Source organism: Podarcis tiliguerta (genome assembly GCF_965153285.1).
Source record: "Podarcis tiliguerta genome assembly, chromosome: 2".
In the NCBI taxonomy this organism is placed as follows: Eukaryota; Metazoa; Chordata; class Lepidosauria; order Squamata; family Lacertidae; genus Podarcis; species Podarcis tiliguerta.
In genome coordinates this window covers 69,908,446-69,932,896 of record NC_139535.1, presented here as the reverse complement: position 1 = coordinate 69,932,896, position 24,451 = coordinate 69,908,446, and the positions used below count along the sequence as shown (strand labels likewise).

Genomic DNA, 24,451 nt, shown 5'->3' with positions numbered 1-24,451 from the left:
TATTTATCTACTTGCACCCGGGGGTTCCTCTTAGATCTAGGAGGCAGATTGAGATCGCAGCATGTGAGAAGGATGGTATGTATATCAGACAGTTTGGACTGAAACCATGTATGGCTTTAAAGGATAAAACCAACACTTTAAATTCAGCTTGGATGCGCACTGGAAGCCAGCATAGCTGATATAATGCAGGTGCATTATATATATATATATTTGTTATTTCAATTTCTAGGCTGCCCTTCATCAATTTATTGATCCCAGGGTGCATTACAATATAAAACAAAACAAACAATGAAGTCATTCTGCACCTTAAACAAACTTGTTCGCATTTGAAAGCATACGTATTGAATTTCAGAGCAGATAAACAATTGATTAACGGAATCCAGTCTCAGTTACATTGCTTCACTAAAAAGGCCTAAGGAAATAGGTTTGTCTTCAGCTAGCCTTTCAGTCTGCCCCAAGAACATTTCAAGTGCTGTCCCATTGGCAGGTCTCTCCCGACTGAGTATAATTATGCAGTTACCTGCAGTCCTTTGTTAAAGGTGCTGGGAACTGGATTTCTGTGAGGGGTGAACTACAGCTCCCACAGTTCTTTGCGGGAAGTAATGTGCTTTAAATATGCTTAAAATGTCGTGTTTTAAATGTACATAACATTGCTCTTTCTGTTGGCGGTAAAATCAAGATTTTCTTTAATCTGGAGGTGAACCTTTCTTCTTGATACTCTGCCACTTATTTCTGTGATTCATTAAGGCAAAATGGCTCAACTCAGCTGCCAAATAATGACAAAACCCAGCGCAGGTTCTGTGCATTTGAAACGATTCCTGTCACTATGAAATGTGCACACATCTATATGCCTATTTTCCTTTGCCTCTGATGATAAATCCACTTTAACGTTGTCCTTCAAAGACAACACAATTTTATGTCTTACAAACCCACCCCGTCACCATTTTACTTGAGCAACTTTCCCATTACATTTCATCGCAGCAATTGTTGCTTCTCATGAGGCGCTATCAATGTTTCATATCAAGGTGTCCTCTTAAACTGTAATGTGAGAGAGCCAACTAGAACTGTTGAATTATACATCGCCTAGCTGAATGGAAGCAGCCTTTTTTTGTAAGTCCAAAGCTATCCCTTGCTGAACTAATTTCTGGGAAGCACCGTGAAAAGCCCCTATCTATGGATGAGCTTCAGATGAAACTGAGCCCCAGGCATGATGCAAGATCCCGAAAAGTCAGATTCAAAATCTCCTCTGCCTACAGTGGTCGAGTTTTAAAGCAGGTATATGAAGATGGACAGGAACTTGAAATCCCGCAGGAGGAATATCCTCATAGTTTTCGGCACTGCAGCTTTGAACCCAAAGACGACTTCTTTGGGCTTGGTGAAGCCCCAGGATCCGGGTTTTGTCCATCAGCTAAAATGAATGCGCAGAGGATCAGTGTATTCAGAGAAGGGAACAAATACACCCTCATGGGGAGTCCTTCCCTCTTAGATGACCACCAGGCAGAGGAGAGCCATATGGTAAGTAATGTTTGTTTAATAATGACCCATTATGGAAATGATTGTAAAATGGCAAATGCGGTAGTCAGAAGCAGAACCTAGTTCTCATGTTGGCCAAGCAGCTCTTCCTATGCCTTGGTGTTGAGACCCAGGTGAGCAACAATGCAGAGTTGCCATACTTCAAAAAGTGAAAATGTGGACAGGAAAGCTGTTGAGCTTTTCTTTTCTTTTCTGCTAAAGTTGTTGAGCAGCCCTAGCAACAATGGAATGTGCAGTATGAAGTGCAACCTGCGTAAAATAGCTGGGAAAGGCTACAGAATACATAGGAAACAAACAAACAAACATCAGCCAGAAAACCACTGAGAGCTTTAAAATCAATATCACCGAAGAAAATGGCAGGATTTATGAAGCACTTTATTCAGTTTCATTCCTTATTGTGAAAAGTGAAATCCAATAGGACACAGACAATGCTTTTAGGTTCTGCAGCACTTTTTCTTCAATGAGAGAAAGCATTTTGTAAAACATGAATGATGAAGGAAACAGCGTGACTACCTTTTTGCCTTCTCCTTCCTACAACACAGGTGTGTTTCAATGTCCATTTATATACATGGGAATGAAGGTGCAACAGACCTAATGCTGGAAATTTCAAATGGCTTTTGATTCTCGCTGACTCTGAGCCACCAGGTACTCAGAACCACTGCAGAATTAAAGACGATGGTGTGGACCACCAAAACCTTACATGACCCAAATACCTGAAGAAGTACCTCACCCTGACCTGTATCAGCCAGCCTGTTTTCTTAGATCTGGTGGGCAGTTCCTTCTCATTGTCCCACCACCAGGAACAGTACATTATATGGTGGTATGGGACAGGGCTTTTTCTGTGGTGACAGCCTGGCCTATGGAATCTCCCCCCCCCCCAGCCTGCTTTTGCTGTTTCAGGCGGACTCTTTTTTCATCTGTTTCCCTGGACTTTGGGAGGTTATTAGTAGTTTTGTCACTGCTATGAATGAGGAGTCCAGGTTGTGGTTCCTTGGGCTTCTTAAGGATCTGCTGTGTTTTTGCTGCTGTAATAAGTTATGATGAATTGGTTTTATTGTAATGTTCCTTTTCTTCTTGTATTAGCACCTGCCCTGGAATCATCTAATGAAGGGTGGGCTAGAAATGTTCTTATAAGAAATGAAATGAAATGAAATGAAATAAAATAGATGCATCAATAAGTAAAACCTACAAAAATGAATGCTTTGAAGCACACCAAGGATACTGACCCCATGGAGCATGTAAGCATTGTAGAAATTCCAAGGGACAGGTGGATACAGGTGATACAGATACCTGAGAGCTTGCTCCAGCTGCACTCCCCATCCCAAGGCACACAGGGCAATCTACTATTCATGGTCCTGTGGGACTCTAGTTATAGGTGGATATTGTCTACAGTGGTTTTTAAAACTGTGTTTTAATGTTACTTTTAAGTTGCCTTAGGAAGAATTGCACCCTGCAAGACAGGATAGAAATAATGGTAAAAGATGAAAGAATGAATGTCTCCTTGCAGGCCCAGGACCCGCACTCTCCCCACCTCACCAATCGGGCTAGAAATGAAGGACACCACATCATCAGAATGGGATCGAATATGGCCACATCTTTATTGACTACAGATGAAGAGGTTTGGCATAGGCAATGGGTAACCATTTACTTCTGGCCTGCCTGCCAGAAATAACATCAAGGGTCAACCCAACAATGGGGATTCATATGACTTACGTCAAATAGGGGGATCCCTGCAGGGATCACTGCCTTGAGGAGTGCTGAGGCCCAGGCCCCTGTCTGGGCATATGGACAGAAGCAATTCCTTCAGGGATACCCTCCTTCTGGAGGGGGAGCTGAAGGCACAACCTCCCCTCCATCCAAGACTAAGGTTACCCAGTGCCTAAACTGCCAAATTTGTGATGATTGCTACGAGGTAGGCCAAACCCTCAGGCCAAAGCCAATTCGCCTGACAGGCAAATTCCTACCCGGCTCTCAATTTGGCAACCATCATTGCCACAGCAAGGCCAAAGCAGCTGTGAAATGCATTGTTGAAGGAGTGTGTGAGCGTGTTGATGCGACGAGGTGAGCCGAGTATCAAGGGCTGGTGCAGGCTGGCTTAAATCCCCCCAGAGTGGACCTGAGGGAAGCCTAAATGTTCCATCAGGCTCGCCCCTGGGGGCGGATCCAGCCCTCTGAGCCGGCTAGCCATTGGCCAGTTCAGCAGGCTGGCATGGAGCCTGCTTCCACGCCAGGAGGGTGTGAGCCAGAGCTCACATGACAGCTGGGGAAAAGTCCTCTGGCACTACTGACTCCCGTTGTGTTCAGGGAAGGAGGTGTCACCCAGCCCGCAAGACCGCCTCGCCCATGAAGGGGTAAGCAGACTTATTTGGACCATTCCCACTTCACCATTTCTGCTTCCCGTATCCAGGAGCCACTCACTATAGGAAGTACCAGTCACTGTTGCTGGTTGTGGGAGTTTCCAGGCAAGGATGGGGAAGTTGAGAAATGTTAGGAGACTCCTATTCCCCTCACAGAGTTAAAAATTTCCAGTGTGGTATACAGTGGTACCTCGGGATGCGAACAGGATCCGTTCCGGAGCCCCATTCGCATCCCAAACGGAACGCAAGACGTGACGGCGCATCTGTGTGTGCGCGGGTCGCGTTGTGACACTTCCGGGCATGCACGTGACATCATTTTGAGCGTCTGCGCATGTGCGAGTGGCAAAACCCAGAAGTAACGCGCTCTGTTACTTCCAGGTTGCTGCAGAGCGCAACTCGAACGTGCTCAACCTGAAGCACATTCAACTCGAGGTATCAATCCCAGGTAACTCTGGAAATAGCTCTGTGAGGGAAGTAGGGATCTCCTAACAACTCTCAGCACCCTTAACAAACTACAGTTCCTGGGAATCTGTGGGGAGAAGACAGGACTGTTTTAAGTGGTATGACATTGCTTCAAATATGTACTGTACAGCAGATGGGGACCTAAGGGAGCTGTTGGACTTTCAATTTACATGTTCCCTGCTTCATTTCAGAATCCCCCTGTTGTAGATATTGGGAAGATTATCATCTACACCAGCAATCTGAAAATCATCCGATCACCACTGACTAAGAAGGAGCTGGTGAGAAAAATCATACAGGATGAAGGACTCGATGACTGGTCCTTCACATACCACGAAGGAAGAGGAGAAACATGCAGTAACCCAAGTGATGAGAACATAAAGGAGACTGAATGTGAGCTTGTTCACAACGAGCATATGCAGGTAACATGCATGGTACATTTGGGAGCAGATGCAGCCATTAAGGTAGTGGCGTCTCCCTGCTCTAGAGATGTAAAAGTATATGTTTGTGAATTAAAAGAAAAAGGGAAACGATGACATCCTCCAAATGTTGTGATACGAAACCTGTCAGTTCCAGGACTTATGGCAGAGGTGGGGAACCTCAGGTCTAGTGGCTGAATGTAGCCCTCTGTTACAAATACAGTGGTACCTTTGGTTACAAACTTAATTCGTTCCGGAGGTCCATTCTTAACCTGAAACCGTTCTTAACCTGAGGTACCACTTTAGCTAAGGGCGCCTCCTGCTGCCGCCACACGATTTCTGTTCTTATCCTGAGATAAAGTTCTCAACCCAAGGTACTACTTCCAGGTTAGCGGAGTCTGTAACCCAAAGTGTTTGTAACCCGAGGTGTTTGTAACCCAAGGTATCACTGTAATTGAAAAGTAATGCAATGGGACTTTATAGCATGCTAATGAATAAAATTAGTAAACAAACTGATCCTCTAATTCAGAATGCCGCGGCTTTAAAGCTTATGGGATATCCATTTGGGGAATCCATTGTGCTTAAATTAAATCAATGGCAAGAGATTGCTTTGCAGCTTCAAAATTGTATAAAAAGAATCTTTGCCTCATTGATAAAGTGAACATTTCTAAAGAATTTATATTTAAAAACAAAGCATCAGGGTTCAAAACAATGGACTGACTTATGGGACTTGAATGGACATGCAAGAAGGTACCAAAGGGATATTTCAGGATGGGGGCCTTTGGCCCAAAGCAAGGTACATAAATGAGCCGTAACATTGTGGGTGGTGCTCAGCTAAGTGTTGCTTGCAGTAGACCCATATAAATCAATGATCACAACTAAGTTAAGTCATGTGCAACTAGTCATTAAAATTCCGAAATCAGACCTGTGCAAATTGAGGAAATGTGTGTTTATTTATTTTGCGCAACCTGTACAAGAAACAAGGGAACATTAGCAAGGAACTAGAATCACAGGGAGGAATAGATATTAGTATTCCCACTAATATTTATCAAGCAAACAGAAAAGCGAGATGTTCAAAAACCATAAGAGCCATACACATCTTAGAGGGATTTAGCCTGCCGATTGGATTTACTTTAGCTAAAGGATTCTGTGAACTGGTGTTAAGGAAGCTTATTTTGATCAGTCCCTTTGTATTTCAGGAAGCAAATGGTGATATCAATTGCTCCCAGTGTAAGGGATCAGGCTCTGCACCCTGCTCTGTGTGCCACGGAAGCAAGTTTTCAATGTTGGCGAACCGATTTAAAGAGTCCTACAGAGCTCTGCGATGTCCAGCTTGTAATGAAAATGGCCGGCAACCCTGCCGGACCTGTGTTCAATGACTGTATCTACTCTCTGGCTTCCTTTTACTTCCCTCGTTTGCTTGTTTTGTGTAGAAAAAGAATCCTTCAAGTTTTTATGTCTATTGTATTTACCTCTTTGCACTCAGGCTACACCTGCAGGCATAAAAGTGTTTGTATGCAGTGTTAATATGTGATATAATGCGGTACCCATTTAAAAATAGCAGTTCCCTTCCATGACATTAAAAGTGCTATGGCTTGCTATCAGCTTGTTAACAAATTGGGCCATGATCCAGCCAAGTCTCATTGATTTCAGTAGATGAGATTTAAGATTAACTCTCCAAGTGAAATCATTTTTAAAGGGCTTAAGTTTGGCTGAATCATGTCCTGGGTTCTTTTATTTGACTCTCCTGTTCCAATTGAGAAACTCTAATTTGTGTCCCCGAAGTAGCAGCATTGAATAAGTACCATGCTAACAGCAGCAGCAGCAGCAGAACTCAAATGAGGAAGCCAAATGAGAGAGAAGCTTTTCCTTGTTGCATAAATTGGGTTATTTTTCATAGAAATGGTCTCACCTCCTCCTATCCCCTTTCCCACAAGGGATATTGAAGTTTTGCCCCTATTGATAACTATATCACAACTCCTGAACACATGTTTACCCTAACTTTGCATATGTTTAGGCTAATGGTTTTCCTCATAATTTGTAATCTGATTTCCTGGTTTCAGGTTATGGGTATCGTAGGACAGAAATGAACACTCCTTTTGCAGCTTGCTAGAATAAGGATCCTTCTAGATGCAATCAACAGCAGAAGTGTCTACACCTCAACTGATAAAATAAATCATAACATGTTATATGATTTATAATTTCACTTGCCCTTTTACTCTGAACATTTGTGAGCTTTTTCAATCCACACCCCATTTTGCATATAGCTGCACATTTATCCCTCCTGAGGTGCATGCCGTTTCTGCAGATCTAGCTCATTTCAATTTTGTTGTTATTAGAGCACACTGTGTTCTTTTCCTGTATGATTTAGGCAGCGCCTCCCAGTTCTAAACACTACCACAGAGAAGGAGGGAGGGAAACACCAGTGCAATGGGGGGGGGGAGAGAAAATGTGTATTTTATGGGCTTATTCAGAGAGATGCTGCCACTGATGTTAATGGGGGAAGTTCTGCCTCTCTCAGGATTCACTTGTTAACAAATGGAGCTTGTGTTGTTTAAAATGTGTCCCCAGCTGTAATTTCTAAACCATGAACTCTAATTAGTTTAGATGAAGAAGCAGTGCTGAATACTTAGCATGCTACCACTTGCAGCGCCAAAACCACTACAAATAAGGAAGTCAATGAAAGTGCTTTCTACTGTTACTCTGTTAATGTCAAGGCTGGCTTTGCTTACATATGAGATCTAAGGCTCTTGATGAGCTAAGAAATCTCTCACATTGTTTGCCTGCTGAGTTTGCAAGGATAGCCAGTGTAATTTATGGTCAACTGTGGATGTGGATGTTAGAAGATTTCTCTGAAAACAGCTGTATTAGTAGCACTAATGCCATCATATTTCTAAGACCTGACTGAATTCTCTTAATGTTGAAATTCTCAAGTACGAATCCCATTCTGCTTTGAAGATCGTCTTTGCAAATGTATAACTACTGCTAAGACTTTTCTCAGTTCTAAAAATGCCTTGAATTTTAATGGAAGCATGGCTAGTGCACAAAATGGGGGGTGCTTCAGATGTTATCCTTCCATCCACATAGAACTTATGACCCCTGTTGTATTTCATTTCTGAATCATTCCATGTCAGTTTCGCTTCACTGCTGACTATGAGACTGAAGCCTACCTCAAATACGGTCTGTGGCTTGTGAAAAGCCAGAATAGCACATGTTTACAATGGGGGGGGGGCAGCTACGTATACCCTATGTGTATGGAAACTCTGCCTTTCCATAAGCAAAACAGGAGTCCTGTTTGCATCATTGACTCCTAGCCAATGGCCAAGACGCTCAAAACACTCAAACAAACAAACCACTCAAAAATCATTTTCCTTCAGGACTCCAAAAAGATTGAGTGCTGCACTGGATTGCATCAGCTTCAGGTTACCACATTCTGAAATGGGCATGGCAGCAGCTCAGCTTTAGGCCTTTCAATGTGGCTATACGTCTTACAAGCCATGCAAATGCCATGAAATGAAAACTTCACATCAGTGCCGCTCTGAATAGATGCTCTGAAAAACATGGGAGCTCAGCTGAGCACCTCAAATGCAAATGACATTTCTGAGCAAGAGGGATATATAGTATTTGATCTAAGGCACTGAAGTGTCAGTTGCCTGGTGCAGAACCCTTTGCAGTCAGCTATTTCCCACTTTGCAGTCACCCTCATCACCAGGGACTCCCCACAACACCCCACAGGCTCACTTCCTGAAAAGGATGCCAGCTGGGGAACAAAGGATATTGGGGAATAGACTGAAGGGCTAACAGCAGTTATTCAGTCTCACCTGGTGTTCCACTGCTGGTGCTTTTAATCACACCCCCATCGTCTATTGTTACTTATAGGTGTCATTGGGACAGATCTGCTTTTGAAGACAGAGGTCCATTGCTGTCACATCTGCTGAGAACCTCGGAGGCAAAATTCACATTTGGCAGCATTCTGGCCATTTGAACGCCACTCTAAAAGGCAGCACCATCTTTATGACTACTAAGTAATAAGGCTAAGGCATCGGCTAAGAGGTTCTAAATACAGGAGTGAGTAAATTCTAGGAGTATCACTGGGATTGCCTTAGAGAAACAAATTTGGGTCAGGTTGTTTGGCTGTGATCTAAAAGGTTTGTAGAAGCACTGGCATCCACAAGAGCTTTCCATTCAACTCAATGGGGATAGTTCTGAACACACAGTTTGGAGATACACAGTAAAGTTCTCACATGAAAATACTCCATGCTCAGGTGAGAATACCATCTTCACACAGCATCATGTATGCCTAAGGAGTTTTTCAATCAGGTCTCAGATATGTAATTGCCATTGGTTAGATTCCTTAATCATGGCTTAGACTGTGCTTTTCTGAAAATTTCCAAATGTATTATTTGGAAATACATCCCACTGAAATAAATGGGACACACCACCAAGAAATGTGTTTATGATTGACATGTTAGTGATTTTGTGAATGTTTTTGTTGTTTAGTCGTTGAGTCATGTCCGACTCTTCGTGACCCCATGGACCAGAGCACGCCAGGCACTCCTGTCTTCCACTGCCTCCCACAGTTTGGTCAAACTCATGTTCGTAGCTTTGAGAACACTGTCCAACCATCTCGTCCTCTCTCATCCCCTTCTCCTTGTGCCCTCCCATCTTTCCCAACATCAGGGTCTTTTCCAGGGAGTCTTCTCTTCTTATGAGGTGGCCAAAATATTGGAACCTCAGCTTCAGGATTTGTCCTTCCAGTGAGCACTCAGGGCTGATTTCCTTCAGAATGGATAGGTTCGATCTTCTGGCAATCCATGGGACTCTCAAGAGTCTCCTCCAGCACCATAATTCAAAAGCATCAATTCTTCAGTGATCTGCCTTCTTTATGGTCCAGCTCTCTCTTCATCACTACTGGGAAAACCATAGCTTTAACTATACAGACCTTTGTTGGCAAGGTGAATGTTACTCTCTTGGATAAAAATAATAAAACTGCAAGGTTTCATGTGAACCTTGTTAAAGCTCTCTTTTTTGTTCTATAGTAATATCAAGCCTTTCATGCTTCTCTGTGGCAAGCATATGACCCAGTAAACTACCCTGGGGACTTTTCACAGGGTGGAGTAAGAAATGCATAAAACCAATAAAACAATACAGCATTGAGACAGAGACAAGTACTGCCTAAGTGCCATTATTCTTCATATAAGTAAACACGAACAAAATATTTCAACATGTATTTGCCTATCACAGCCAAGCTACCTGTGACAGAAATACTGAGCCTAGCATTTGCACAAAAGGAAATGCTTTACCAGGCTCATAATTATAAAAAAGACTGGTTCCTGGTTTTCATCTCTTGGTCACATTGCAACATGATCAAAAGACACAGCATAGCTCTGTACCTGAAGCACACTGAAATGCATAATTTCTTCCTGTGGGGTTATTATTATTATTATTTTCCAGAGATGTCAGATGGCACAAGATGGCAGGAGCACTTCCCAAAGGCCCTGGAAAAGATCTTGTCCAGCAACACTGGATCTTGTGCACCACACTGATTTTTTTGTTGACAAGAAATACAATGGGAAACAACAAGAAACAACTCCTAGCAGTGCTTGATTTATAACATAGAACACAACTACTTTATACTATGAACACCCAGAAAGTATAAAGCAATGAAGCTACTTAAGTACATGAATCATTCCCAAAATATAATTATAAACGAGCCTCTTGCATATTACCTTAAGTATGTATACAACTCAACGAGACGTGCAAGCTTACTTTTGCTGGGTAATCTCGTTTATATTGTCTAATTTGGGACAAACTATCATTTCCTCATCAACACAAAGATGCCTTTCTCTTTTCTGATCTTATATTTGTCAGAAAAGATATCCATCCTAACTGTTCGATCTAAAGCAGAACATTGTGAGCCCTCCATCCCATCTCTTTCCCTCGCTCCCCACCCCCTTTCACGTCAAAAGCCAGTGGTAATACTTTATCACACACTAATGTGACCAAGAATTAGAATTCAGGGTGGCTGAAAGGGAAGAGAGATAGGGTGGGAACAGGATAGGGGGTCCCCAGGGACAGGAAGCAAATTAAACCCTGGTCATAATGGTGTCCCTGAGTGTGTCCCATTAATTTCTCCATGTACGTGAAGGGCTGCCATTCAATTCCAAGATCTGCACTTAGGGTTTGACTGCAGCAAATGTGAAAGCTGCTTCCCACCATTGTCACTGGATGGCTCTCACTGATTAGTCTTCTCTCCAAGAAAGTGCAGCATCCTCTCCTCTCCTCTCGTCATCTACCTACATTGCTGCAGTATAGAAGCTCTCTCTCTCTGACCAGTCATGACAAGGAGCATTTTGCAGGCTCTATAAAATTAACAAAGTGTGACAACTATCTAGTCATTAGGGAGGTCCAAAAATTTGAGGCTAGTTACAAATGACAGCATTTGGACTAATGTGGGTGGGAGTTGAAGCTATGACTATATTATGATCTAAGTGCTTTAACTAAACTTCTAGATTTTTTGGGGGGAGAATATCCATTTCCGTTTTTAGAAAACACTAAGGTTTTGCACAGGAGTGCACAAGATCTTCCCATTAGTGTTATATTATAAGCCTGATGTACGTACTGAGATTGGTCTTCCAGGTAATCCCCAGCATTTACTGTGAGAATATCTCCTCCAAACTGGGCATGTGGCAATTGGTGGAAATAGGTTTCTTTCTTTGGTATTGGAGGCCACTGGAAACAAAATGGCTAGGCAGGTGTCAGCAAACTTTTCCAGCAGGGGGCTGGTCCACTGTCCCTCAGACCTTATGGGGGGCTGGACTATTTTTTTTTGGGGGGGGGAATGAATGATTCCTGTGCCCCACAAATAACCCAAAGATGCATTTTAAATAAAAGGACACATTCTACTCGTGTAAAAAAACGCTGATTCCCAGACTGTCCGCAGGCCGGATTTAGAAGGCAACTGGGCTGGATCCGGCCCCCATGCCTTAGTTTGCCTACCCATGGGCTAGGCTGTGTTTGGGTGGGAACACAAAGAAGTTGGTGCTGAAATAGAGCTCATTCACTGAAATGTCACCATGCCCACAAAAATGGGGGGAGGAGTGTTCCACACTAACAGTGGCTGCAGACTGTATAACAAGTTATTTTTTTCATTTATCAGATCCATTTTAAATGTGAAAAGGGGGCTGGCATTATGATGAAAGCAATGTTATGTGGATACTGCAGAAAACTTCTGGGCCTGACCAAGACTGACTTAATAAAATCCTGGCTGGAAATGCCCTTTAAGGTGGCACAAGAGTCTCTGTGCAAGAGACTTAACTCTCTGAAAACTGTCGCATCACCAGAATCCTTTTCCTTGTACACCCTCTAAGGGCAACAGAACGCTTCTGCATAGGCAGCCCCGTCCTAAGGAAGTTTATTCTTTGTGTGACGTGCTTCCAAGTTAAATGTGCACAGGGTATACGCACTCTTACCCGAGAGTTAAATCCTACTAAAGTCAACAGGGATCTACTTCTGAGTAGACACGCAAAGGATTGCAGTTGGGTTTCTCTCTTGGCGTGGTGATTCTCACCATGCCCGTGGAAAATGCGGTACTATGGCTATTTTTAGGAGTATATTTCTGTTTTCAGAAAGCCCGGGGTATTGTTACATTTTCTCTCAAGCATTTCCGCAAACTTTGACCCTCTGAACAAGAATCAAAGAGAGAGAGAGAGAGAGAGAGAGAGAGAGAGAGAGAGAGAGAGGAAGGGGGCGTGGCTTCTGGCACACGTGGGGGAATTGGGCTGCGTAATTGGATTCCGGAGGGGGCCTCTCTCCACTTCGAACGTCATTAAGGTTCTACAGAGAATGCACCTTCCCCCGCGACGCAGGAACGTAAAGGAAGTAAAGGAACGTGGGAGCGGCCACGCGCCAGCGCCGAACACGTGTCGTTGTGTTCCCGCGTTAAGAAGTCCCCAGAACAAAAAACAAAAAGCACAGTTGGGTTCAAAACAACAGCGCAACGGTCCAATGACTTCGTAACCGTAGCGAACTTTTCTTTCCCCTGCCCACAACCTCCAGAGAGGGCCTAAGCCGCTCAGCCCCGTCTCGGCGCGCGTTTGCATTGTGACCTAGGGAGGTGTTACTCGGAAGGCAACGCTGCGGCCCGTTGCAAAACGACGTAGCTGGAGAGCGGGTGTTTGTGCAGAGAGGGGGAGGGAGGGGGCTGCCGGAGCCTGCGCGGGGAAGGGAGCGGCCTGGCCCTCTAGCAAGCGCCGCCGGCGTTTGGGAGCAAGCTGGCAGGAGGGGGCCCGCACGAAGGGCGGCGGCGGCGGCAGCAGCTGTTCGGCTCCCGCCATGGGGGTGACCGTGGAGGCGCGCAAGGTTTACAGATACCCCTTCGAGCAGGTAGTGGCCAGCTATCTCCGCAAGGTAAAGAAGAGGAGCGCCTTTTCTTTCTTCCCCCTTCCCCGAAGCTGTGTGTCAGGCCCCGTTTCCTTGGGCTCAATGGGGTTCATTCACAAGTGTGTGGGGACGGGGGGGGGGGAGAGGATAAGGAGGAGAAATGGCGGCAACGGTGCGCCCCAGCCCAATCTTTATATTGAACACTCTCCACGCACGCCCTCTCCAGTCTGGCAAAACTAATTGGAAGTCTTTGCCAGCCTCCGATTTTCTCCTTTGGTTGTCAGCTGAGCCCCGACTTCAGTGTCCCCTTGCAGTTTTCTGTTGCTGGCCACGTAACACGCGGTGAGGCCGAGCCTTTGGGGTATTTTGGGGGTGCGTGTTGTGTCGCGGGTGGGGGCCGTGCTATCTAACCCAGCTTCCATCCTCCTGGCTGAGGCAGAGGCTCCCCGTGTTTATCGGATGGGGGTGTGAACGCGCCTCTGGATCTCTCCTTCCCACTGCTGCGTTTCGCACGTGCGCTCTCTCCGGCACGTTTTTCGCCCTGGCGATTGCTGGTGGGCGCTGCTGCTTTTCTCGCTTAGTTCTCACGAAAGTGCTACTTAAAAATACCAAGGCGCTCCTGCCCACTCCTTTGAATTGAGACAATGTTTTTTGTGTCTTGCAGTGTGTACTCAGGATTTTTATTGAGGGGAGGCCTTTTGTTTTTTCGAGGGGGGGGGCAGAACCTCAGTTAACTATGTATATTTATGTATTTTTATTGATTTTGGGGGGGGGGGCAGCTGCCCCTTCCCTCCAGCTACGCCCATGGTGTCTTGTATAGTTTCCAAAGTGCTTGTCTTCATCTCCTTAGTGGAGTAGCCAGGATGAATTCAGAATCAGCATTCAAGATGCCCTTCACAGATTGGAGAACTGGGCCGAAACTAACAAGGAATGTCAATAGGAGCAAATGTAAGGTTCTGCGCTTAGGCAGGAAGAACCAGCTGCTCAAATGTAAGATGGGGTACACGTGGCTTACTTGTAATACACATGCAAAGGATCTAGGGGTCTTAGTGGGCCACAAACTAAACATGAGATTTCAACTAAATATCAGGAAGAACTTTTTTGGCAGTAAGAGCCAACTGTGGAACGTACTCCCTTGGAAGGTGGCGAACTCTCCTTCCTAGGGTGTTTTTAAGCAGAGGTTGGATAGCCATTTGCCACTGATGCCTTAGCTGAGATTCTTGCATTGCAGGGGGTTGGACTAGATTGCCCTTGGGGTTCCTAGCAGCTCTACAACTGCATGATTTTATGCTCATCCAAATACCCTTAAAGGGAAGCCACACATGTGATGTACCAACAGCAATCAAATGTGGGAGTTACAAAAACATGGATGATGGTCCCCAAATCTTAGTACTGTACTGCAACTTGTATGGTTTTATGCTGGTTTTACACAGACTTTTGTACTGGTGCTACTTTCATATTGATTGTATTTAGTTGTTAATTGCATCTGTGTTTCATTGTTTTTAATTTGTGAACTGCCCAGGGGACATGGTTAATTAGGCGGTATATAAATGCCACAAATATCTAAATAAATAAAGCAATGAAAATATGGAGCTGATAAAATGCACTTGTGCCTTTGGCTATAATCTGGCAGCAGGCCATGGCCCAAGAGAATGCTAGCCTGTAAAAAATTATTCACAAAGGGGAGCAAATAATATCCATGCATCTTGTGTGGAGTGTAGACCCTGTCTAGCTTCATCTACCTGCCACAGGTGGCCAAACATGGTTGCAGAAGAAGCTGTTCTGTAATAGGGCACAATGATACCCAAGCCTGTATTCTTGTTCATATTTTGGGGGTAAGGTTTATCCCTTTTATGTTATTGTAGTCAATTAACATTCTTCTATCTTTTTGATGGGACGCGGGTGGCGCTGTGGGTAAAAGCCTCAGCGCCTAGGGCTTGCCGATCGAAAGGTCGGTGGTTCGAATCCCCGCGGCAGGGTGCGCTCCCGTTGTTCGGTCCCAGCGCCTGCCAACCTAGCAGTTCGAAAGCACTCCCAGGTGCAAGTAGATAAATAGGGACCGCTTACTAGCGGGAAGGTAAACGGCGTTTCCGTGTGCGGCTCTGGCTCGCCAGAGCAGCTTATCTTTTTGATGTATTTTATATTTTGTTTCATGTATGCTTTTACAGATGTAAGTCACTTTGAGACTTTTTGTTGTTGCAAGTGATGAATATGTGCGATCAACACTACTACTAATTAATACTGATGTGGTTAGGATTACATAGTTAGCCATGGCATTCACATCTGGTTCCGGTTTGAAACCTTGGCTCAAATGAAACCCTTATCTTGGGTTACTTAAAAACAAGAATGCCAGAGGTGGGATCTGAAAATGACCTATTTTTTGTATTTCCAAAGTGGGATTATTGGAGCTCACATCTGGAAGCAAACAAGCCCTATTGAAATTAATGAGTTTATTTTTAAGAAGGAATGCACAGGATTGTATATTAATTTGCTGCTTTTGTCAAACTGTTTTGCTACCATTTAATAATGTGCTACCATTAGTATAGTGGCCAGTGAACACATTGCCTTCAGCTCCCAGAGGAAACCTCAGTGGCCTCGTGTGAACAGTTGGGGCAGCCTTACCTCAACCATTCCTGGGGATGCTTAAGACTTAGGTGCCCCAAGGAAAAGCAGAAGATAGGAATCGGAGGCTGGGAGCTAGTGCCATCTGCTTCTGAAGTTGGCCTGAGAATATTTGGTATCATTTGTGTGTTCATGTTTTGAACTGTAAACAGCCTTGGATGCCTTGGCAATTAAGGTGGTATATAAATGCAATAAATAAGTAAATAATAAAAGGAATACTGTACTGTTATGTTAATGTTTATTGATACATTGTATAACCATCTTGATAAGATGTAACTGTAAAAGCCTAGTTTTTTGCACTGTCATCTTAAGACTGAAACAGACTGCAGGATGTGCGAGAAACATCTGTATTCCCCTATTTAACTGCAACCAGTCCTGAGGATAGAGTGGCTGCAAACCCCCGTCCTGGCTGGGTGGTGGTTGCAGCCCCTCGTGCTGCCGCCATGCCCAGGCAGCCAGAACGTGCAGGGGTTGACGTCCACTCCTGGCTGGCTGCATCACAGGACAGGATTGCCCGCCAAACAGTGTTAGAAACAGATATGAAAGCTGAAAGCTAAACCTATGAAAAAAAAGACAGTCACGGAACCAAGAAATTACACGAAACAAAAGAATTGCTGTGAAAATCCCTGAAACGAGAAGTAATCGACTATAGAATTGAATTAAATTAACAAAAATCAAAAAAATTAACCTAAAATTAAACAAAGACTTAACGAGATGCCGGCTACAAAACTCGTTTCACTTAACTAATCAGTTTCCTTAGAAGGAAATAAAGAAATTCTAAACCTTAAATGATTTTAAGTGATATCAAACAAGTTTCACCTTTTTATAACAATAATAGAAAGCTGAAAATGAATGAACTGCACCTATGTTCATTTTTCACATGGCCTAGTCTTTCCCCTGCCCACTCCCCCTAATATTCTTTGGAGGGTCTCTTCTCTAGTCTTCAGAGAGTGGCTGGAAGTGGGTAGGCAGAGAAAGGTCCTCCTTTCCTTCCACTCTGCAGTTTTACTCTGAAATTTTAGGTGCAATACTGCACCCAGAGCTCAGAAACCGCTCGCGCCAATGAAATTCTCTGTCGCAAAATGCACCCAGAACAATAAGAGTTTCAAACACTGCCACCAAGATGCCTATGTTCAAACTAACAAAAAAAAATGTTTCAGGTATGCCGAAATGGTATGTGTGCTATGCATTCAAATAATTTAGGGCATGCATGCACTCCTCACTAGAGCTCCATCAGTTCACAAGTCATTACTGATGTAACATAAATGAAAAATGGGTGTCATCAGCATACTGGGGGAATTATCTTGAGTGCAAGTAATATAAGACTGTCATTCCCAAGCCTTTGGTGCTTGTTGTGGAGCTTTAGGGGGAAGCAAAGTCTTTATGGTGTGTGTGGTTTTTAGATGACAAAAACCAGAGGGAGAGACCTTTATTATTTTTACCTTTCCCAAACCTCCTAGATAAGAGATAAGGCACTGCGTCTACCTTGGGACTCAAGGGAGTAGCAAGTATTTCTCTTGTTTCTTTTAAATAAATAATAGAATTACAGAGCTGCAAGAGAACTTGATCAATGGCCTGCTAAAATGCACGGTGGGACAGCAGTGTCCCGGACAGATGACTCCACATCCTTTACATAAATTCCTCCAGGGAGGAGAAGCTCTTGCTGTTTCTTCTCTAAAGTACATCACAGGCTGGGCCTTACTGTCTCATTTGGCCTTGAGGTTTGGGGAAGGTAAAACACACCAGGAGTTTTCTCTGTGTCTTTTTTACTTCATAACCCCATTGCAAGTGGTAGAGATCCCAGCCTCTCCTCGAAGCTTCAAGCGCACACAGAAGAACACTAGATTGACTCTTGGGGGCAAGCTTGAGGTTACACACAGATGCCTAATTCTCCCCTGCCAATCTTTTAAAATGAAAAAGGAGCCTTAGGGAGTTGCCATCTTCCTTTTGAGCACTCCCCCTTACATGCTGGTCTTACCTGATAGCAGCTGGTTAGAAAGGGCTATTTTCATTTAAGAAAAAAAGAGAGAGGTTATATGCATCTGTGTTTGATGTCTGGCTTTGGTGTTCAATTCCTATGTGTATTTTCCTACTCTTTTATTGTTAATCTGAATAGAAGTATAGAAACTGTTTAATTATAGATGTTCATAATATGGTGACTTTATTGCCCTCTAGCTGTGGCTTTTGAGAAATGAAACTGAAATTTAAAAGTAATTGCTATTTCTTTGCCAGGTTTTTAATCGGCATACTAAGGTCAGATGACCCTGCTCAATACTATCTCTCCTCTGCTCAAGGGGTACAAAAGGACAACTTTTTGAGCAGCCCAGTACTTTTCATTCAGTGGAATGACTTCACTGGCAGGCTTGTAGTTTTTGCACCATACTGTCTCTTCCTACTTTCTGTTGATGCTGAATGTAAGAGAACAGAGAGCCACTGCCATTGAGGTGTTCTTCCACCTTATATCTAGCAATGTAAGCTTTATTGCAAACTCTTCTGTTACCAGTTTCATTTTTACCTAGTTTTGCTTCTCAGCATGTGCATTTCTCTTGTAATTAATGTGACCCCCATCTTTACAGATCATCATTGCATCTAGTAACAGTGCAATTTTTGCCCAGTGCAATTCTTCATGTGTGTATTTTGCTTTTTAATTTAATCTAAATCTTTGTGTGAGGTATTGAGTCAAACAATTCCTATTAGTTTGGGTCCTGCCTTTCCACTGTAAGCTGCAAACCTGCTCAGTTAAAATCAATGAGGTGGTTATTTTTTTTTTTTTTAAAAGACTGATTTCACCCTTGATTCAGAATTGTCCAGGATTTGTAAATGCTATATATGTCAGCTGATTTTATGCAGTATGCTGCTGTTGCCTACACCAGATAGGTCATTTATTTCTGCATGATCTGTTGTTGTTGTTGGGCATACATTTACCGGTAATTGTTCTTTCTCTAGTGATGGCCAATTTCCTTGGTTCATTTGGGTTGTTGCTTGCAACCCTGAGATGGTGTTGGCTCTACTACTCCAGTCCAGTATATTAACAAATCTTTTTCCTTTTTGACTGCCTAAATACTTAGTAAAATCCCTTCTCATTTTCACTAGGATGCAGCTGTGTTGTGACCATTCTATAGTTTTGCATTTTCTGTCTCTGACAGCAGCAAAATATTAGTTTGGATTATTCGTTTTCTAAAAAACTGCAAACTCTGAAGGTGAATCTAGACAGGCATCATCTTAGCACATAAAAAAAACCAAGGGTAGCCATGTGATCCTTAAGAAAATAAAAATCCAGAAATCCATAGTTGGATAATACCTTTATTAGGACCAAACAGAAAATGTGTCAAGCTGTTATCCAAGATTGTTGATAGAGAAAGGACTATGGTTCAGCTGAAGCATGCTTCAGGTGGCCAAAAAGGAAGGTTCACTTGGCATTTGATTCAGAGGCTGTATGTGTGTGTTTGAGGAGTGGATGCAAGGGAAAGTAGCATTTACTCCACAGTAAAAACTGAACTTCTGTGTGCAATATGTATCTGTAAATAGCCTGAGAGGTATGATTGTGTGGGAAGGCTGTCACTCCATAACCGAACATTTTGACTTGATCATGAACACCAGATTGCACTGAGACAGACCTGTAGTTTTAAACTTAAAAGCAACTAGGTAAAGGTAAGGTAAAGGGACCCCTGACCATTAGGTCCGGTCGTGGACGACTCTGGGGTTGCGGCGCTCATCTCGCTTTATTGGCTGAGGGAGCCGGCGTACAGCTTCCGGGTCATGTGGCCAGCATGACTAAGCTGCTTCTGGCGAACCAGAGCAGCGCACGGAAACGCCGTTTACCTTTCCGCCAGAGTGGTACCTATTTATCTACTTGCACTTTGACGTGCTTTCGAACTGCTAGGTTGGCAGGAGCAGGGACTGATCAACGGGAGCTCACCCCGTCGCTGGGATTCAAACCGCCAACCTTCTGATTGGCAAGTCCTAGGCTCTGTGGTTTAACCCACAGCGCCACCTGCGTCCCTTAAAAGTAACTAACAATATTGAAAACAGAAAGCGTTTTAGTTTTGCTGCCCAAGAAAGGGTGAAACGTGTCTGTGCTTGGTCATGGGAATGTGAGAAATGCTTTTGAAGGGTTGAGGCAACTAATTTCTGAGCAATGCTAACTTAATCCTTGTGAGTAAACTGCATTTCCCCCTAAATTCTGGTTGCTAGTGTATGTGTGTGGGGGGAGGGGCATTTCTTCTCTGTCCATCACATCCACGTAAACATGTTGTGTGGCAGCCATTGGCAGCCAATGTCCCCACTGTGGAAGGACATGTGGATCCAGAATTGGCCTCCACAGTCACTTACGGACTCATGATTAAAACCGTGTTTATGGAAGACAATCTTTCTTGGCTACGAGTGATCGCCGAAGAAGAAGATTACTAATTGAGGAAACCACCCACACCGATGATGCTCCTACAATTTTTGTACCTAATTTAGGTGTGTTTGTGTGTGTGTGTGTGTATGAGTTGCTCCTGAGTGTTGACATTTGTTCTGCACCTTTCTTTCCCAACATGTCTTTCTTCAGCAGACAAAGTTTTTTGTTTTTTTAAAAAGGGTGAGCAGTCTTTCCTCCCATGACAAGCCGTTGCATAATTCTATGATTCTATATCTTCACTGTCATCACACTCCTTTGGCTACTGTAAGGACAGCAACATAAAGGGAGCTGCTTCAATTGCTCAAAAGCATTCACAAGGACCCCGTGGAATCTCATCTTTGCTCTGTGCCATAACTACTAGCGTAGAAGGAATGAGATCTGAAGCGGGTGGATGCTTCACTTTGACTAAAATAAAATAGCCACTTTAGATAGATTTTGAAAATAGCAACTTGGTTTCTAACTTCTACTGGTTTGTTTGTTTTCTGGTCTTGTCAACCCCTAACTGTGTTTGATATGTGTTGTGCCATGCATTTACTAGAGTTTACTTTATGATACATTTATTTGCTGTGATATCCTGGAAGCCTGAAATCGTTGGAACTGATTTCTTTCCCACTGGGATTTAAAAGAGAATCCTTCAAATATATTTTGCAGTCCTGTGATGCTTCCATTTTTTTAGTTGCATTTGAGCATGCGTACTTAAATATCAACTCAGTTCTTGCGTTGAAGGATTTTGGTTATCATTACAAATTATATTAAACCATGCTGAATCCTCTGTGCAGTCAGCTAGAAGATTAGGCGGTTCTCTTGCTATGATTTGATTTAAGCCATTTATGTGTTTGTGAATGTTATATAGCGTGCTTGCATTGTATTTGGTTTGCATCATATTCTAAGGATTGCGTCTTCTCTTAACCTGGTTGGAAGCCCCATTTGAAAAGTGAATTCATGCTGACTTTTGTAATACTTACTTTATTTTCTCTTTGTGGAAGGTTTGTATGGAAAACAAATGTTTTTCAGAAAAACAATAAACATAAAGCAAAAACAATATTAATCAATAATTGCATACTATGCAAACACAAGTATTTCAAAAGTAATCCATCTTTTTCAACAGAGCAGGAAAATCACCATTATAGCTCATCATATGTCAGAATTCAATGATGAGCACTACTTGATCTTCACACCAAGAAGTGCTTTCATCTCCCTCTCAAAACAGCCTCTCGCTGTATCATAAGCAAACGTCTTTATAGTGTCATTGGAGTGGAGTTTCAAAAGCAGTTGTGACCTGGTGCTTTGTAGAGGGTGGTAGAAGGGGAAAGAAAGAATTACAGTCCCAATAAGTAATCCCAAAGTCTTCTCCACATGCAAAGCTTGCTGAATTGTTGGCCTCTTCTTAATGTAGCATGGCATCTGTTAAATTTTCAGGAAAATTGAATCTTTTTAATACGTCTAATTAATATTGGAGCACCCAGCAAAGTGAATCACATAATTGCAATAAATCATAGAGATTGCTGTGACCTGTGAGTGATCTTAAAAATGAAGAATATATCTAATGTATGCTCATTATATATTGTATACTATTCTGCAGGCAGGCAGAAACGGGGCCACCTGTGTGGTTCTGACACAAGAGATATTATACCACAGAGAAGTAGCTCCTATGCCTCTGTGATAAACATGTAATCCTAACCTTTTCTTGGGTCACTGTAAAACCTTTTGTATCTTTGGTCTCTGATGGAAGAAGGTTGTGCTGTCTAACTTTAAAACAAAGTTTCCAGCTTGGTGATGTAACACACTAGTATTCAATATGGGTCCAACCTGGGATGCTTGTGATTGGTACCTAATTCGTAGCAGGTTTACAAGACACCTCATAAGGACGCCACTTTTTCATTCAAGTGTGAAATCTGCTAAGCAGTCAGTTTGGAAGCTTTGGAAGACTGGATGAGCATCAATTAATCTGTAGGGATTCCAGGAATAAACAGCCACAGTGCATGTTTTTCACATTACACACACCCCTTGCTGATTGCTGTCTCCTACTTGCAAATTGGATGCACTTGAACAGTTGACCACGAGATGGCATCATATCATTTTTGAAGGCTGTGGTCTAGTTGAAGAAGTTTTTTTGTTTTTGGAAAGAAATGTTAACTGCTCCCCAGTAAAACAGAACTTTCAGCTAAGCTCTCTCATCCATATATTTCACCTATGCAAAGCAAATGCCCACCAAGCAGTGAAGAATGCTACCATTCTACATTTCTCTGGGACTACCTCCTCCTCCCTCTCTTTATACATGTAACTGATGGCTATATGTAGCTAAATTGTTTTCACATGTAGGGTTTATATGGTAATCATCATCTCCAACTGTTGCATGGTACAACTGTATGGAATGGAAATGTGCTCTCTTTCTTGCTTTCTCTTTTCCTTGCTCAGGTGATTGAGGCACAACATGTCATACACACATAACTCACCAGTTCAGAATGCAACTTAAGATGCTAGCATCCATGAAAGTAGCTGATATAATGGTAGAATCAAAGAATTGTAGAGTTAGAAAGGGACCACAAGGTCACCTGGAACAACTCCCTGTAAGGCAGGGGGGATCTTTTTACCCAATGTGGGGTTGCCACTTTTTGCCCTCTACCCTGAGATTAAGAGTCTCTTGCTTTACTGATTGAGCTATCCCAGCATGAGCACATCACCTATATATCCAACAGAGAGTTTATTCAGCTTGATCAATCAATGCATTTCTTCCTTTTGGGTTTTCTGCATTCTGTTTATAAACACGGTATTATGGACTTGGGGGAAGCTGTGGTGCTGCTAATAGTTAAACCATCCACATGCTCATAAGCTTTTAACTCATCTCCCTTATATTAAGCTGTGCACAAAATTGAGTCTATTCCTAGTTAAATACTTGGGTAATAGAGTCTGCTATTTAGTGGAAGACTTATGCAAATGGCTTTTTTGTTTCACACGAATGGGTCTTATAGACTGTAAGTTTCATTGATAATGTAATTAGACTGTTACTTACCATTTGAAAGCAGCAAGCTGCATGCAAGCATCAGATTTAACTGCCATATACTTCACTTAATGAAACTTCTTACAGTGAACATAGAAATGCATAGTTCAGTTAGTATCTCCTCCTTGAGTTTTACCGTGTTTTCTCATATGGCATTTATATTTACTTGTATACCTGGCTTTTATCATCACTGTACAACCCATTTACTACTGCTATCTTTTATCTAATATCAGTTTTGTGCTGTCTTTCTGTCCCCCGCTTCCTGGTTCAATTTCCAGAGAAGGAGATTGGAATATTGTTCAATTTTGAACACATTTGGGGAGCTGTGGGTTTTCTTTCTTTCTTTTTTAAAAGCCATATCATGGTTTCACTTTGTGGTCTCAAAACACAGTTGGAAACAAATCACTGAGCCCCAGCTTCGTGTGTTATGGGAAAACACTGTTGGTTTATATTGAAAGTGGGCCCCTTTTTTTGGCATGCAACAAGTCTCTTCTGTGCATTAGCCCGAGGTTTGCTGCAGTTTGTGTATGTGAAAAGAAACCATGGTTTCTAGCTGTACTTTAACCTGGCCAATGTGTTAAGAATGAGAGATTTAAAACATACCCTGTGATCATATTGACACTTTACCCTGTCAAATAGACACACTACTACTCCAACATCCCACATAAAATGAAATGCCTAGGGTGGTGGCAGAAGGGGGAGTTGAAGTATAATTACTATTCAAATTGTATCCTGAAATGGAAAGAGGTGGATTCTGAGTTTTGATACAGAAATTCAAAGGCTGGGTTTTCTATTTTTTCTATTTCAAAATTGATTATTGGTTGTGAAGGGAAGAGAATGATGTTGGCTTCTTTTAAGATGAGCTTTAAGGCTGTTAAAATGGATTGAGCATGCAAGAGTATGCATTTCAAATTCCCCCATGCAACTCTTAGGGTAGATTCACCCAGTTGTTTTCCTCACACCACAAAGAGTTTTAAGTCCTTAAATCCACCCTGGTGTGTTTCCAGTTTTTCATCACGGCTCACAGATGTGCATAGCCTTCATCTGAAAAGCCTGGGTTCATTTGATGTGGGTAGTGGGTGGAGTTTGGAAGATATCACACTAGTTTAAAATTCCCATCTCATTCATTTTATTGTTTTGAAGGCACCTTGTAACCTAGATCACAATTTTAAAATATGTGCTTAATGTGTTTTGTGTGGCAATAGTGAAGAGAGTTAACTGACCATTTAAAGAAGTTTGTTGTTTTCCTGAGGGAAAAATTCTTGATTGGCTTAAA

At 42.8% G+C, this 24,451-nt stretch overlaps 2 protein-coding genes across 6 annotated transcripts in view; both read left to right on the top strand.

Annotated features, from left to right (window-relative positions):
- Positions 1-506: 506 nt before the first annotated feature.
- Positions 507-9,776, top strand: GRXCR2 (glutaredoxin and cysteine rich domain containing 2). Of its 3 annotated transcripts, none has more exons than XM_083427111.1 (3): positions 507-1,515; positions 4,544-4,771; positions 5,968-9,776. In XM_083427111.1, the coding sequence occupies exons 1-3, from the start codon at positions 1,174-1,176 to the stop codon at positions 6,145-6,147; spliced, it is 750 nt and encodes a 249-aa protein (XP_083283237.1). In that variant the 5' UTR covers positions 507-1,173; the 3' UTR covers positions 6,148-9,776. The 3 variants fall into 3 exon arrangements, with proteins under 3 accessions (XP_083283237.1, XP_083283236.1, XP_083283235.1); XM_083427110.1 differs by lacking the exon at positions 507-1,515 and adding an exon at positions 2,714-3,151; XM_083427109.1 differs by lacking the exon at positions 507-1,515 and adding an exon at positions 2,714-3,169.
- A 2,844-nt stretch (positions 9,777-12,620) lies between these two features.
- Positions 12,621-24,451, top strand: part of PRELID2 (PRELI domain containing 2) — a 57,248-nt gene continuing 45,417 nt past the window's right edge. Inside the window, exon 1 of one of the 3 annotated variants that reach the window (XM_083427112.1) lies at positions 12,621-13,177. In XM_083427112.1, the coding sequence (XP_083283238.1) occupies positions 13,103-13,177 (75 nt within the window). In that variant the 5' untranslated portion in view covers positions 12,621-13,102. The remainder of the gene's footprint in view (positions 13,178-24,451) is intronic. The other 2 variants (XM_083427114.1, XM_083427113.1) reach the window with 2 other exon arrangements.

Coding starts and splice junctions, on each gene's coding strand:
- GRXCR2 (XM_083427111.1), top strand. CDS start 1,174: ATGGATGAGCTTCAGATGAAACTGAGCCCCAGGCATGATGCAAGATCC. Junction 1,516..4,543: donor AGGCAGAGGAGAGCCATATG/GTAAGTAATGTT, acceptor GCTTCATTTCAG/AATCCCCCTGTTGTAGATAT. Junction 4,772..5,967: donor TTCACAACGAGCATATGCAG/GTAACATGCATG, acceptor TTTGTATTTCAG/GAAGCAAATGGTGATATCAA.